The 15183-nt window shown below is 42.0% G+C and overlaps 1 protein-coding gene across 1 annotated transcript in view; it reads right to left on the bottom strand.

Annotated features, from left to right (window-relative positions):
* Positions 1-15183, bottom strand: part of LOC146625006 (uncharacterized) — a 71956-nt gene that overhangs the window by 14820 nt on the left and 41953 nt on the right. The window contains exons 19-24 of the mRNA XM_085363241.1: positions 10321-10365; positions 10183-10236; positions 6595-6648; positions 4385-4438; positions 1908-1979; positions 1441-1476 (exon numbers count right to left, since the gene is read on the bottom strand). Coding sequence (XP_085219367.1) covers positions 1441-1476; positions 1908-1979; positions 4385-4438; positions 6595-6648; positions 10183-10236; positions 10321-10365 — 315 coding nt within the window. The remainder of the gene's footprint in view (positions 1-1440; positions 1477-1907; positions 1980-4384; positions 4439-6594; positions 6649-10182; positions 10237-10320; positions 10366-15183) is intronic.

Here is a 15183-nt window from a genome sequence, read left to right as displayed (position 1 = left end):
TGATGTCCACCTGTGTAAACCTCTGATGTCTACCTGTGTAAACCTCTGATGTCCACCTGTGTACCTGTGTAAACCTCTGATGTCCACCTGTGTAAACCTCTGATGTCTACCTCTGTAAACCTCTAATGTCTACCTGTGTAAACCTCTGATGTCTACCTGTGTAAACCTCTGATGTCTACCTGTGTAAACCTCTGATGTCCACCTGTGTAAACCTCTGATGTCTACCTGTGTAAACCTCTAATGTCTACCTGTGTAAACCTTTGATGTCTACCTGTGTAAACCTCTGATGTCTACCTGTGTAAACCTCTGATGTCCACCTCTGTAAACCTCTAATGTCTACCTGTGTAAACCTCTGATGTCCACCTGTGTAAACCTCTGATGTCTACCTGTGTAAACCTCTGATGTCCACCTCTGTAAACCTCTGATGTCCACCTCTGTAAACCTCTAATGTCCACCTCTGTAAACCTCTAATGTCTACCTGTGTAAACCTCTGATGTCTACCTGTGTAAACCTCTGATGTCCACCTGTGTAAACCTCTGATGTCCACCTGTGTAAACCTCTGATGTCTCTGATTTCCTTGTCCTCTACTGCTCAGTGGGTAAACTGTTGTTTCTCTCCATAACAGTGTAAAGTCCTGACCCTGGTATGCAGCACCAGCTGTTTTCATCTGACATGATGCCACATAAGTAAAGCTGGAGATGTACCGCCGATTAACCAATCACGGGACTCAATGAGAGGTCAGGACCACTGACCAAAAACCTGACATTCCCCTTCCCAGGAACAACAGTATCACAACTGTTTGTTGTTCCCACTTCACGGCAATATACCACGCCACAAACAAACACATGAAACCATTGTGCTAAAATCTTTTTTTCAAAACTGGTTTTATCATAATGCTAATGCTGTAGCCAGTGAGCTGTCGGTGTAACCTTTGGCTTTTCTCTAGTTTCATGTTTCTGGCCCCGTCTGCAGAAGCAGAAGGCAGAGCGTCGCTCTCTTTGCTTTTATATTCATGTCATTGTTGTTTAACATTTATTAGCTGAAACTTTGACTTCACATTCACATATTTGAATACTGCCCCTGGGTATTTAAGTTTGCTAAAAACTATGTTGTTATGAAACAGAATGATTAACAGGGTACCTCACTTTTTCTAGATATTTTAATAACCCCGCTGCTTCATGAATTAGCATGGCACATGTGTTTTTGTTGAAAATGATTCAGAAACATACCTCTAGGCTAACGGTTGTTTGGCCCTAGAACACGATCGATGGAGCGCTGCATCACTAATGCTGTTCTTTAGTTAAGCTAAACCTACTTGTGCTGAGATGGAGCTTAGAGTCTGTGGAGTCATGATGGATTGTATGTTCTCATGAAGCTGGTTAGTTTGGATGTGATTCCACACTGTGAATGAGTGTCGGGAAGAAAAGCCACCGACCGTACCTGTGCTCCTTTGGACCCAGGTTCACCTCTCTCCCCCTGATGACACAACACTGAGTGTTAGAGCACGCCCACGTTACACTGTGGCGACAGCGCGAAGACTTAACCAGAGAGAAACAACATGTCCTGTGGATTGCACACTGCGCATCAAACACAGCCGTATGTTCTGGATCAGGGCTGTTTATTGTGTCTTTATGTGTCTGGGCATCTGCTTTTGAAGTGTGAAGGACAACCTTCAGCACCATTAAAATTAATCATGCCATCTAAGCACAGTATGAATAATACATCAACAAGCATGTATTATGTTACGCTGTCAACATTTCCACAATACAGCTTGTAAATCATGTAAGCTCCTGACAGTTAGAGCCATAAATCATTCATCAAGTGCTGCCTCTGCTGCCTTTTCAAGACTTCATTATGGACAAATAAACCATGTTTTTTTGTATGTAATTACACGAGTTGACTCTCACCTTATGACCTTTGAACCCTGGCAGACCCATGGCCCCTGGCAGCCCTGGAACGCCTGGTTCTCCACTTGATCCCTGAGAGGGTGAACATTTCAGTGATGTGGGAGAAAAGAAAAGATGCAGAGAATGTAAACCAGGTCTGTGATTGTTTGGTGTCCAGCACAGAGCCGACACATTAAAGCCAGGATCTTTGGAACGTGGTCAATAAATACCTCGGGCTCCAGATAATCATCAGCGTAGGTAAACGTGGCTTATAAAGATATCTGAGCGAAGACATTTCAAGTGTTCCTTTGCTTATGAAATTATCATTTCTAAAATGCTGAAGCAAATTGTGCTTTGAAGGATGACACCTTGGAAATAACAAAGGTACCTGTAATTAAGCAGCAAAGACAACTTGGGTTCTTTTTTTAATCGGTTGACATTTGTGGGCGTAATTCTTCAGTAACATGTTGCTTAACGAACAAGCGACATAAAAAGTGCTGCTGTCACTCAGCAGGAAGATCCAGGCTGGTGAAATAAGTACGAGCTGACAGCAGGAATGTGGGTTCATGCTGAATTATCAGACTGTCACCTTTATGTAGGCTGGAACTGCTGGAACTGGGAGATTGTGCAAATATCGTCATGTTTGCTGTATCTTTGTGTTAGGCAAACACAGATGAAACTTCACTTTATGTTGCTATTGTGTTTGAACCTCAAACACCGAATGCTTAGGTTTAGGATTAGGAAGCAAAACTACTTGGTCAGGTTTGCTTCATGCTTCAAAAACACAAATATATTATAAACATTTTCTTGTGAGTAGATTGGCCTGTTAAGTCCACAATGCAACAAGCAAAGCATGGACATGTGGATTGAGCCCTTGGTTAAAAAAAACTGGTGAAGTCGATGTCTTGTTTTAATAATATATTAATGAACTGAATTCATTTCAACACTAAACTATTCATAGACATGTGAGACGTAATCTGATGAAGTAATAAATACATTTAGCATTATTGTACAATTTTGAGTCCACTTGTGCCGCAGGACCCACCAAAGCACATTGGAGGCCTGAATATCAGGCAGTGTGTTAATGTTTATACTTGTGCAGATCAACAGACGTCTCATCTATCATCACGTTTTTGTATTTAATCTCAGCAGGAGTCTGCAGAACAGGTCATGGGGACATGTCAAAATAAGAAAACAACAAAAAGTGTTAATAGACCCAACAGCGACTAAAAAAACAGAAACATAATAGAAAATGCTTAAAATGGCCTTTTTAGCAACGCTAAGAATGACGTTATATGGCAGTGCTTAACAGAGTTACTAGACCACCTGTCATAAAAACATTCAAGAAACCCCAAATATATTAGAAGAAAAAAAGAATTGTTTAAAACTGAAAATGATATTATTTATTAGGCAAATAACAAAATGAAACCAGTAAGCAGTCCTTATTTTCATATAATAACCATAAAAGTTCATATTTTACATGCCTTCCTTTGGCCTTGATAATAGCTGTCATTACTGCTGGCAGCGTTTTTTGGACTTTCGATAGTATCGTTTATTATTAAGGTCCAAATAGTTCCAGGCTGTTCCCGGACGCTGGCTTGTTTGCCATCTTTGAATCCATTGCATCTCAAATCTGTGGATTCAAGTCACACTTCCATTTCCAGTGTTCCTTTTTACTGGTCAAATAGTCTTTGGAAAGCTTTGAAGTACGCTTGAGGTCATTGTCTTTTTGGTATATGTACCATGACCTTCAGTTTGAGACTAGGGCTACGTCCACACGTACACGGGTATTTTTGAAAATGGAGATTTTCCGTTTTCGTTTTAAAAAATAATCCCGTCCACACGTAAAGGCAGAAATGAAGGAAAACGCTGCTATGAACATGCCAAAGCAGCAGGTGGCGCTAGATTCCTAACCGTGCAGAAATGTTGGCCAATCAGAAGTCTAGAAGCCTCGGTGGGAAATAGTAAACAAAGATGGGGCATAGAAGCAGAACCAGTCGTCTGTGTGGAGGGACAGTAACTGTGTGTATATGTAAGCATTTAAACACTGCAGAGATTACAAGTAACAGTAACAGTATTGTAGAAATTCATTTCACCGAAACAATAACGTGGCGCACAGTGTGACGTCAAAAAAGGCGCACACCTTTGACGCTGCGTTTTCTCCGTTTTCTCCGTTTTCCTCGTCCACACGTAAATGCAAAAACAGAGTTTTCAAAAATATCCACCCTGGCAGGCGTTTTTAAAAATCTCCGTTTTCAGTGAGCGAAGACGCCGTTTACGTGTGGACGAAAGGTGCAAACGCATAGAAAAATCGGCGTTTTCAAAAACACCTGGGTACGTGTGGACGTAGCCTAGGAGGGCATGCCATGATGCACTGAGATGCTGTGTTGGACCTTCTGGTTCATTATACCTTCAGTTTTCACTCATTTGCTCTCACTGTTTACATAAACGGCTTTTTTGTCGACATAAGCGCAACACAAAGGTAGCCCTCCACTCACCGTCAGGCCTGGTGGACCAACAGGACCAACCACTCCTGGATCTCCACAGCTCCCCTAAATGAAACACACACAACATCCGTCTGAGCGTACTGCTGAGGGTCATCTGTTACCCACATTCTCAGCTCTGATGCAGTTTTTGAAGATCAAGACAGGCACAAGGGTCATGGAGGGCACATCAGTGCATGGCTGCTATTTGCATTCATATAGCTGCACATGCTGCAAAGGAGATGAGTGAAGGTGAATATAAATCACACAGCACAGTGATTCATCACAATCCTCTCAGCCAGTCCCATTACTGTTCTCGTCCCTGTTAACCAGCTGTGCTAATCAGAGTAGCACATCACAAAAGTGTCTGACTAAATTTAGAGTACAGAGAGCTTTTCCAAGCACCAGTGCTGTCAGTGCCAATGTGGGAATTTGAGTATTACAAACACTGTGCTGCTTGCAAGCACTATTTTAATGCTGCAGCTGGTCGATATGGAGTTGATTGCGCTTACTTTTATGCCGTCTTCAATCGCAGAACTGAATTAGCTGAAAGAGGTTTTATGTGCTGCACCTTCTGTTTGGAAGCTTCACCAAGCAAAACTACAAAAGTTGCTTCCTTTTTAGGAGCCTTGTGTTTTCTTAAGGATACAATGTGCATAATTTATATGACTACATTTTCACATTCACTTCACATTGTCATCCTATATTTAAAGAAATAGAGAGAAGCGTGATATTCAAACCTTTCTCAGAATCTTACAGTTTCCTGGTCATGTTTGTGCTGAAAATGTTAATGTATAAGAGGTGTGTGCTGTAGGCATCTACAGTGGCTAACAATAACACTAGCTAACACTAATATTGCTTTCCCATTGCACCTCTACTATAGTAAACACTGCCACAACTGTGCTTGAGTACAGCACAGTAACAAATGAACTCAGTCATCTGTTTAGCTTGATTGATGAATTTAAACTTAATCTTAGACCTCGCGGTCACATCCACTGGTTTCAAGCAGAACAGTGATTTGGTTATAGTCGTCTAAGCGTTCACACGGTCACACTGTGACGAGTGAGAGACGGCTCAGACTTGTGCTGTTTGGCAGGGATTTCAAATAAAATTAAATCTTTAAGTTAACGTGTAAAAGTTCCTCTCAAGGATCAGTTACTACTTTAGAAACATGGCAGCACAACATATCTGGCTTTGTGAAAGGAGAACTCAATAAATAGCTCATGCTCTGCATACTTACATCTATAACAACATGATTATGAATCTCAAACAATTCTACTAACAGATGCCCCTGAATCAATACAAACTAAGCAGACTGTCCAACCCCAGCTCCTCGTTTCTCATCACGTGTTCCTGGTATATTAAGAGGCCCTCGGAAGTTTCCAGGAATTTAATGGGGTGATGCGAAGGCAAGGAGGCCTTCACCTGCATTCACTGTGCATGTAAGCCTTTACAACAAATATACTGGGCTCAGTACAGACTGCTTTAATGATACAAGTCTAATCTCACTGACTAATGTCTATTTATGTTGCCTTACAGATAGGTTGGCATGACCACTTTATCAAGCAGCATTTTCCTGCTCAGCACAACAGCAAAGAGGCCATTTTCACCTTGATATGCATGAAATCATCTTCTACCCCTCCTTTCCTTCCATCTTTGTGCCATGCATGCTGTGCTGAGTATACAAATTCCAAAGGGCTAGGAAATATGCATTTCAAGGTCAGAGAAATATGAACGTGTCCTCATGCCCCCTGTGCTGGTCTCTGTGAGGAGCCTCAGACTGATCTAATTTCTGAAGCTTTTTCACACAAGTTTAAAAAAAAAACAGTTTTTGATTTTGAACAATCTGGTTTGAATTTGTCTCTTTGAAATTATCCAACTTTACACAAGTGCAATAGCAATTAGGCTTGTGTAATTTGTGTATAAGCACCTAAATGAGTTCATAGTGTGAAGCCTAATTCTGCACAAATGCTTTTGCTGTAAAGAAATTTGAGTATCTGCACATTAAGAGTCAAAAGTATGAACCATCTTTGGCATTTATTCAGAAACATCTACACACTGATTCCAAACAGTTTGACTCCTGCTTAGAAAAATGCGCTTTTCTCCACGGGAACATCAAGAGGAGAGGAAGGGTGCAACATCAGAACGGGCTGAGAATAGCCAAGCGGCTGGGGAGTAGCAGGCCATTAGCATAATAACTAATTAAAAACATTCAACACACAGACCTTGGGACCATCTCGGCCAATCTCTCCAGGCGGCCCCCGGGGCCCTGGGGCTCCCTGGATGGAGACAAACATTAGGGGGAGGGGGAGCAGGATGGGGGTGAGAGAGCAAGGGAAGGAGGAGGAGAGAGAGAGAGAATGAGATGAAAGAGACAGACAGCGCTTTGGGCTGAATGTGACAGAGTGCGTGACGGCTTAGTCAGGAGGCACTGAGGGAGAAATGAGATGGCTCAGGTCCACTCACACCAGGAAAACACACACACACACACAGGGCATCTACATTTGGACAGTGGTGTGCGTAAACACACACAGAGTTTGCATATTCAACAAAGCATTCTGCTGTATCAAGAGCGCAGCTTGAAGCTGTGTGTTAGCTGCTCTATCTTCCCACATGCCTTCACAACAGGAAAAAAAAACACAAATAAATTCTACCGTCCTGAAATATGCGAGACTGTAAGGGAGGAACAGGCAGCAGAGCTCTTTTATTAACAGTCAAGATAGGAAAAGGCAAAAAAATACCCAATACACTTATCGCTGTTACTGCTGGTTCGTGTGTCTGCAGATACAGGCTGCAGAAACGGAGCTGGAATTGATCTGTTTCTAACTCTGTTATGTGTTATGCTATTCCAGTAAATATCTGTTTATTGTCAAATAGAAATTTGATGTTTTACTTTGTATTATTTAAGTTTCTCCATATATTCTGGATCATCCATTGAATGTAAAAAGCAGTGATTGCACGTGGATATGCTGATGTCACAAAACCAACTCCCAAAATTTGGGATACTTTGTAAAATGCAAACATGATGGGTGCATTGGGGGTGATTTTAGTTATGTCGCAATCAGCATCCTTCGGGGGCCATCAGCTGTCAGCTCAGAGTTACTGTGTGTTTGCAGACAAATGTGAAAATCTAGTGTCAACCCTGCAACTCTGCTCGCAACCAGAACAAGGAGGTTTTTGGTGCAGCACCTTCTGTGCAAAGATTTTGTCCAGCAAGCCAGCAACCTCCAAAACCAGTGCCCACCAGTCAGGGAATGACATTTTTCTTTTGGAACATCTCAAATATTATCCCCACCTGGCCAGTGGGAAAGAATGCAGGCTTAAGGTACTTCACCTGTCACAACCAGAGGCTACCTGAATGTATTTACTTATCCAGCAAGTTGGAGGAAACACATGACTGTACATGATATATAAGGAGCCAAAGCACAAACAGGCACATTGGAAATGCCAAACATAATGGGTGTCAACTGGGTCAGCTAACAGTAAGTTTGAAATCTCTGTATATTTTATAATCACAAGAATGTATGTGGTTGCCTAGTTACAAGGGGTGGCTCATCCCGCCCACACACTTTCCTCCTCCCTCTTGACTCAGTGTGCGTGTATTTGTGTGTATATGTGTTGTGTGTGTCAGATAAGTCAGAGGCCCACTGCAGGCATAACGTCATAGCTGGGTTCTGTTGTACTGACACAAATAGGAAGAGGAGGATGAAGACTCAAAGATGAAGCTGGTGGTTGTGGAAAGGTGACCTTTGTGCAGCCTCACATTGTAGAGCAGTCTGCAAAAAACAGACCAATGCAGAAAATATCTGCCATTAATCTCATGTCTGATTCAGTTTTCTGCAGTGTAGATGTGTCCTTAGGTCTCAGCGCGATTCACTGAGACCCTCCCTCACTCCAGCTGTACTGTCCCACTCTGGCCATAGGAGGGTGACAAAGCTGTGAACAACGTGTCCAGCCATTATCACTGAGCAGCGTGTGCTCTCCAGGCTCTGCTGTAATTGCATTTCTCTGTGTGTAATCTTGTTTACCAGAGGGGGGGTCTCCATACTGTGTGTACAGCTATAACCCACAGCACATGCTGGTCTGACTTTTGGTCTACAGCAACAGGCACTTGCAGCTTTAATGATATTGCCAAATAAATCAGTGAATGGATTCATAAGGATCCGTGGCTAAATTAATGATCTCATTATGAGCTAACCGCAGGGACGGCCGTGTTCTGGAGATGGCACACATAAAACTGCACAAAGACTCATTCTGAGTCCGAAATATTTTGTTTTGCAGACACATATGGTGAAAAAATGATGTTGGATACTGTGATTCTACACAGCAAAATCTCCAGTGTTAAATTAGCACTGGAAAATAACTCAAAATGTTAGAAATATTCCAGTGTTAGAAAATCAGCACTGCTCAGTGTTAGCCATTGTTAATCTTCAAAACTGACTAGGTTACTTTTAAACATATAACACTGTCAAAAGTGTTAATTTAACACTCAACAGTGTTGTATTTAACACTTAGAGGTGTGGACCCATATAGACACTCTCCAGTGTTAATTTAACACTGGAGATTTTGCTGTGTAAAAGTAGGAGCCTCTATAGACGAGAGAAAAGCTAAGACAAATGTTTTGCTGTGATTGCACTTTTACAAAGTAGCCTAAGGAACTATGTTCACTGTGGTATTAATATCTTAAACTCTGAGGTTTGCAACCCTATATTTTTAAAAGAACAGCAATAAGGTCTTTTTCTGTAAGAATACTAAACAGCTGTTGATGTGTGTCAGTTTAAATGATTAGAGCATTTATCCCCTAATTGCCAAAACTTTGGAGAATAATTTTATATATGGTGTATCTCAGCGGTCCCCAACCTTTTTTGCGCCATGGACCGGTTTATGGCCGACAATATTTTCACGGACCGGCCTTTAAGGTGTCGCGGATAAATACAACAAAATAAAACTAGTACCGGTACCGAAAAAAAGAAGATTTATTCATAACACACGTGAAAAGACCCAGGAAAACAGAGTCAACGAGAAAAACGATAACAAAATCACGCTGAACACCGATAAAAACCCTGAAAACCATACATTTCACACCTGAGCCTCAACTCTCACGGCCCGGTACTAAACAACTCACGGACCGGTACCGGTCCGAGGCCCGGGGGTTGGGGACCGCTGGTGTATCTGACATCCTTGTGTTGGTGTTGTTCCTGCATCATTTTATTAACCACCAGGGTCAACATTGCAACTAACCAATCATGTTGTTGTTGCAATTTTGCGTGAGGAAAAAATGTGTTTATATAAAATTAACTTCTGCAACAAATGGTAAGCAATCAAGTTACTGTTGCAGGTGACATTTGTCATGCTGGTTTGCTAGTGATAGCTTTTAATAGCATTAGCTAGCTTCTGGGCTAATGCTAACTCAGAATACTCAGACAACTTGATTGATCAGTTGCAAAGTTGATCCAGTAGCCCATACGGAGAGGGTCATCACTGACCTTAACATGCATCAGGTTTCAAGTGAACATATTAAAGATAGCATTCAAGCTAACATCTACCCCTTTATAAGGAATTTTTGTGTATTTGGCGTATTCAATCAGAAATCTTAGAAGAGCTTTAAAGGCAGAATGCATGCAAGGGACTTTTTTTAAAAGCTGTAGTCTCTGAAACCTTTTTATTTAACGTGGCTACCCTAATCATATCCCTCAGTGATTTATTGGGCGACCTGAGGGATGTTCATTAGTTAACAATGTCCTAATTTGCTGTGAATACTTGAAGAAACATTTTAAAAAGTGGAAGCAAATGAAAAGAGATGTCATACTAACCAGTGTTCCCTTTATTCCAGGGGGACCTTGTGGGCCAGGCAACCCCTTTTCACCCTAAATGCAAGAACACAAGAAATGAGTTAAGGTCACCAACTTGTGTCACCAACAGTTCTGACACGAGTTAGTTTCAGAGTTTACCAGAGGTACCTGTTGACCTGGTTCACCAGGAGGTCCCCGCGCCCCCTGTGGATTACAGTAACAGAAGGACATGATTACATAAAGCTGTATTTAGTCTTCAGCTCAGCTTCAGTGAACTGCATTTTATTTTTGTTCAAAACATTGACATGCAAAGCTAATGTGACAATGATGTAGTAACTGTCTACAGATGTCAAATAAAGATCGAGTTTATATTTGAAACTGTGAAACGGTGGGAGCCAGTGTCTGATGATGAAATATGGGCTTTGTTATGACAGTTTTCTAAATAATTCCACTGCTGCTTCACTAAATATGTAAATTGTATAGAGGACATATATATTGCTCCAAATGTTCCTGTATTCTCACCATCTTAGTGATTCATCATCACTGGCTTTGAAAGTTTAGCTTGAAAATCGTGTGTCATCAGAAAGAGCAGCTGACAGAACGTTCGCCTTGAGCTCCGTCTGTTAGACTCTTTTTGTTAAAGCCTTTGCAGAATGAGTGAGAGCTCCAGACCGAGCGGGCGAACAGATCTTGAATAGAGCCCCTTTTTTGTAAACTGCTGTTTCAGAGATCAAACGTAAGCTGTCCAGCTCAAATAAGGTTCTGCTGTTGTCACTACAGCTATCTGCATATGCAGGAGGCAACTGTTCACGTTCCAGCATTCAAGCATTCAGCTCACACTGGTGTTCATCTTCCACTACAGCTAACAGTGGTGGTTCTTGGATTCTGCTTGGAAAAACTTTGTAGATATAATAATTTAACCTGATTGAGGTAATTATCACTAGGTGGTTACGTTACACAATGCTCTGATTAAAGAGATGCAGAATTATTGAAGCACTGACTTCCCACCTGTTAAGTGTGCACTGGTGTATCAGCATACTTTGGATTCCCAGTGTGAATCTTTACTGATGCAGATAAATTAGTTGTGGTTGTGTAAGTGTGTAATAGAGTCAGCTGTGTAAAATAAGGCTGATAAATGTGGACACAGGCAGGTGTGTGACATACAGGCTTTGATTCAGAGACAACATCAGGGCCATCTCATCAAAAACACATCCTGTTTGCTTCCTGTCGTCTTTCCTAATCTTTCTACGTGGAAGTGTTTTAGTATTTCAGCAACTGGTTTAACTCTTTCCCAATAAAGACCACATTAGACAATAACTTTAACAGGCATTCAAGAGAGAAAGAGTTAAGGTACCAATAAGATGGCCAGGGAGACAACAAGTACTCTAACCTTAAAACCAATACATAAACACAAAGAGTGAAGCGGGTCCTGCATTAGAACATTCATCATTCTCATCCATCTTTCAACAATGCCGCGAGCCTGAAACACCATCATACTTTCACCTTGAAGTGAGCAGAGGGCCAAACAGGGAAAGGGTGGAATGACAGATCGATTGAGAGACAAGAAAAGTGCTGCAGCACAAACAGCTTTGATATATCGCAGGTGCACAGAGATTAGATTCATATGTTAGTAACCACAGCTCTAATCTCACAGCTGGAACAGGAAAAACAAGCCGATACCACATAGAGACGTGTTGGAGAATCACGCCTAACTTGCAGCATGGTATCGCACTCGTTTCCTCAAGGATAGCATCGATTTCAGTGTTGTACCAAGTTCTGTTTCAGATGAACCTTTATGATGGAGACATTCATGTTTTTGTACTTGACAGGTCTTCCTTTGATTAAAGGTCAAACACTGGGTACAACAGTACTGCCTGTACTTGCATATCGCTCTGTAAATATATGAATAAAATGAATGAATATCATTTTAGAACAGACGTTGGCATCTAGAAAAGGACCTAAAGCTGGATTCTGGGGTAGTGGAGCTGAGTAACACCGACGGTCAGGTCACCAAACTGGGAGGATGAGTTTGGTGAATCAGGAGGAGGAGAGTGAAGCACGTTACTCTTTAACTGTTGACCTGATGGTTGGTTAGCAGAACTATTTCTTATTAGGAGCCAGATTCATTTAAGCATGTGACAAATTACTTTGCTTTTGACTTCACATGGCTTCACATTCTGACCACACAGAAGCTCAGAGAAGCTTTGCATGTCTAATAAAGAGTTTTTAGCAAAGTTCCAATAGATTTTAATGAAAGCATCCTATAACTCACAAACAATCCTATTTATTCAGCCAAAGAAGACTAAAGAAAATCACCTTGAGCCCAGCTGTCATCACTAAAGATCTTATGTGTCTATAGCTAGGACTGTGTGGTAATCAGACAGCTTAACATGGACATGGAGACAGTTCTGTGCAGGACCTCTGTTACAAGGCCATAACTACTGGGACAACACAGCATAGTAAAACTACTTACAATAATAAAACCTACATTCACCAGCCTTGCATGTGTAAACCAGCTTGATCGGAAAGAGAGGGTTTGGCTTTGGGAAGCAGTGGGGAGCTGTTCAGCACGCGATACTGCCTGCAGTGTGCGCTCACTTGTAAATGTGGGTATCCACTGCAATAGACTTTTTTGCAAGCAATGCATCAGCAAAATGCTACTTGGTGTCTGGATATCAGCACGTGCAGCTGTGGAAAAACTAGCTTCACACTTTGTGTGTATATGTGTCCTGTTAAAAAGTGGAAGTGTGTGTGGTTGTGGGGTATGGCAGTGATGAGTTTTACCACTCATTTACATTTACAGACGTAGGATGTAGAAGTGCAAACATGAGGAGCTACAGGATGTTACAGCAGCCTGAGATTGTTTTCAAGTAAACTTGTAAACTTCCCATATAAATAAACCCGAGTGTATTTCTGTCTGCCTCACTGCCTCATATAAAAGTATATTCAAGCTACAAACACGCCCAATTTGTAAATTAGTACTACATGGTAATCCATTACACCTAACTCTGCAATACAGTCACTAAAGTCCATAAAATGGCAGTAAGATTGTTTGTATGTGTGTTTCTGTTGGCTCTAAAATGAAAATAAAAAGGGCTCATTCTGGTGTTTCGCTGTTGTGGAGCTGGAATTTATATTTAATACATGGATTTGAGCAAGTAGAAAAAAAACGATTAAAGAAAAAAGCTCAAAGGGCGATGTACGCCGGCTTTAATTCGGAAATATGGCTCAAGCTTCAAAAAAACTGGCTCCCATAGGAGACTGCTGCATGAAACAGACAGCAAACAACACAAGCACACATGAAATATGCACCTTAGTAAGTATAAATCTAAATGACGTGTTATAAAACAAACATGTATAAACAGAATTTGGGGTGAAAATATGAATAACGTGCTGTAAACCAGCATTTTTTCTAATTAGCAAAAGGGGCCAAAGCAGCGGCTGAAAGTGGACTTTTCATTTTTCATTTGTTCGTGAGAGATGACCCACAGCTCCTTGGATCGCTGACCTCAGTGAACACTGTTCTGATGTCTTTCTGGGCTCAAGTACTAATTTCATGTTCTTTTTCACATCTTGGCCATTAGCAGAGCCAGAAAGGAGCAGACAGTTGTTTCGCACCTTGCTTCTCATGTCGAACAAATATATATATATATATATATATATATATATATATATATATATATATATATATATATATATATATATATATATAGGAGGGAGGTTAGCCAACTAACGGAGTTGCAGAAAGGTGCGACAAAGAAGGTGCATAAGAAATACAGCAAGCTTTCCATACCTGAGGCCTTGGAAACTGCCAAGCAAAGACTCACAGCCTTGGCCAGCCACTTGAGGAGGTACACCAGAGAGATAGAAGGCAGGAGAATAAACCAGCTGTTCTCCACAGAACCAGCAAAGGTGTACTCTCAGTGGCAAGGGAACAATAATAAGAGAACAGCACCACCAAGGCTGGAGACGGAGCAATACTGGAAGAGCATATGGGAGAAGTACGCAACCCATAACAGCAATGCTCAGTGGCTAGTGGATCTGAGGGCAGACCACAGCGACCTCCCTGAACAGGGTCCAGTAACCATCACAGTGGCAGATATCCAAGAAAGGGTCTCCAGTATGAAGAGTTGGACAGCACCAGGGCCCGACATGGTTCACGCCTACTGGCTAAAGAAGCTGACTGCACTCCACGAGCGTCTGGCAGCACAAATGAACCAGCTGCTAGTTAACGAGAGACACCCGGAATGGCTAACCGAAGGTCGGACGGTCCTGATCCCCAAGGACCCCAAGAAGGGACTGGTCCCCTCCAACTACCGACCAATAACCTGCCTCAGTACTACATGGAAGCTCCTGTCAGGCATCATATCGGCTAAGATGAACAGGCACATGGGTCAATACATGAGTGGGACACAGAAAGGAATTGGCAAGAATACCAGAGGTGCAAAACACCAGCTACTGGTAGACAGAACAATCAGCCGAGACTGCAAGACCAGACTGACCAACCTGTGCACTGCCTGGATTGATTAAGAGAAGGCCTATGGCTCAATGCCCCACAGCTGGATACTGGAATGCCTAGAATTGTACAAGATCAATGGGACCCTAAGAGCCTTCATCAGGAACTCAATGGGGATGTGGCATACAACACTAGAGGCCAACTCCAAGCCCATAGCACAAGTCACCATCAAGTGCGGGATCTACCAAGGAGATACTCTGTCCCCACTGCTGTTCTGCATAGGCCTGAACCCCCTCAGTGAGATCATTAACAAGACTGGCTACGGATACCGACTACGGAACGGAGCAGTTGTCAGCCACCTCCTGTACATGGATGACATCAAGCTGTATGCCAAGAGTGAACGAGACATCGATTCACTGATCCACACTACCAGGCTATACAGCAATGACATTGGAATGTCGTTCGGACTGGAGAAGTGTAGTCGGATGGTAACAAAGAGAGGGAAGGTAGTCAGAACTGAGGGGATTGAACTACCAGAAGGCAACATTGCAGACATAGAGGACAGT

Source organism: Diplotaxodon limnothrissa, linkage group LG9, assembly GCF_057381915.1.
Source record: "Diplotaxodon limnothrissa isolate DT_005_m linkage group LG9, D_limnothrissa_male_GT1.1, whole genome shotgun sequence".
NCBI classification, from domain to species: Eukaryota; Metazoa; Chordata; class Actinopteri; order Cichliformes; family Cichlidae; genus Diplotaxodon; species Diplotaxodon limnothrissa.
The sequence above is the reverse complement of the archived record's forward strand: the minus strand, read 5'-3'. Positions and strand labels throughout refer to the sequence as shown.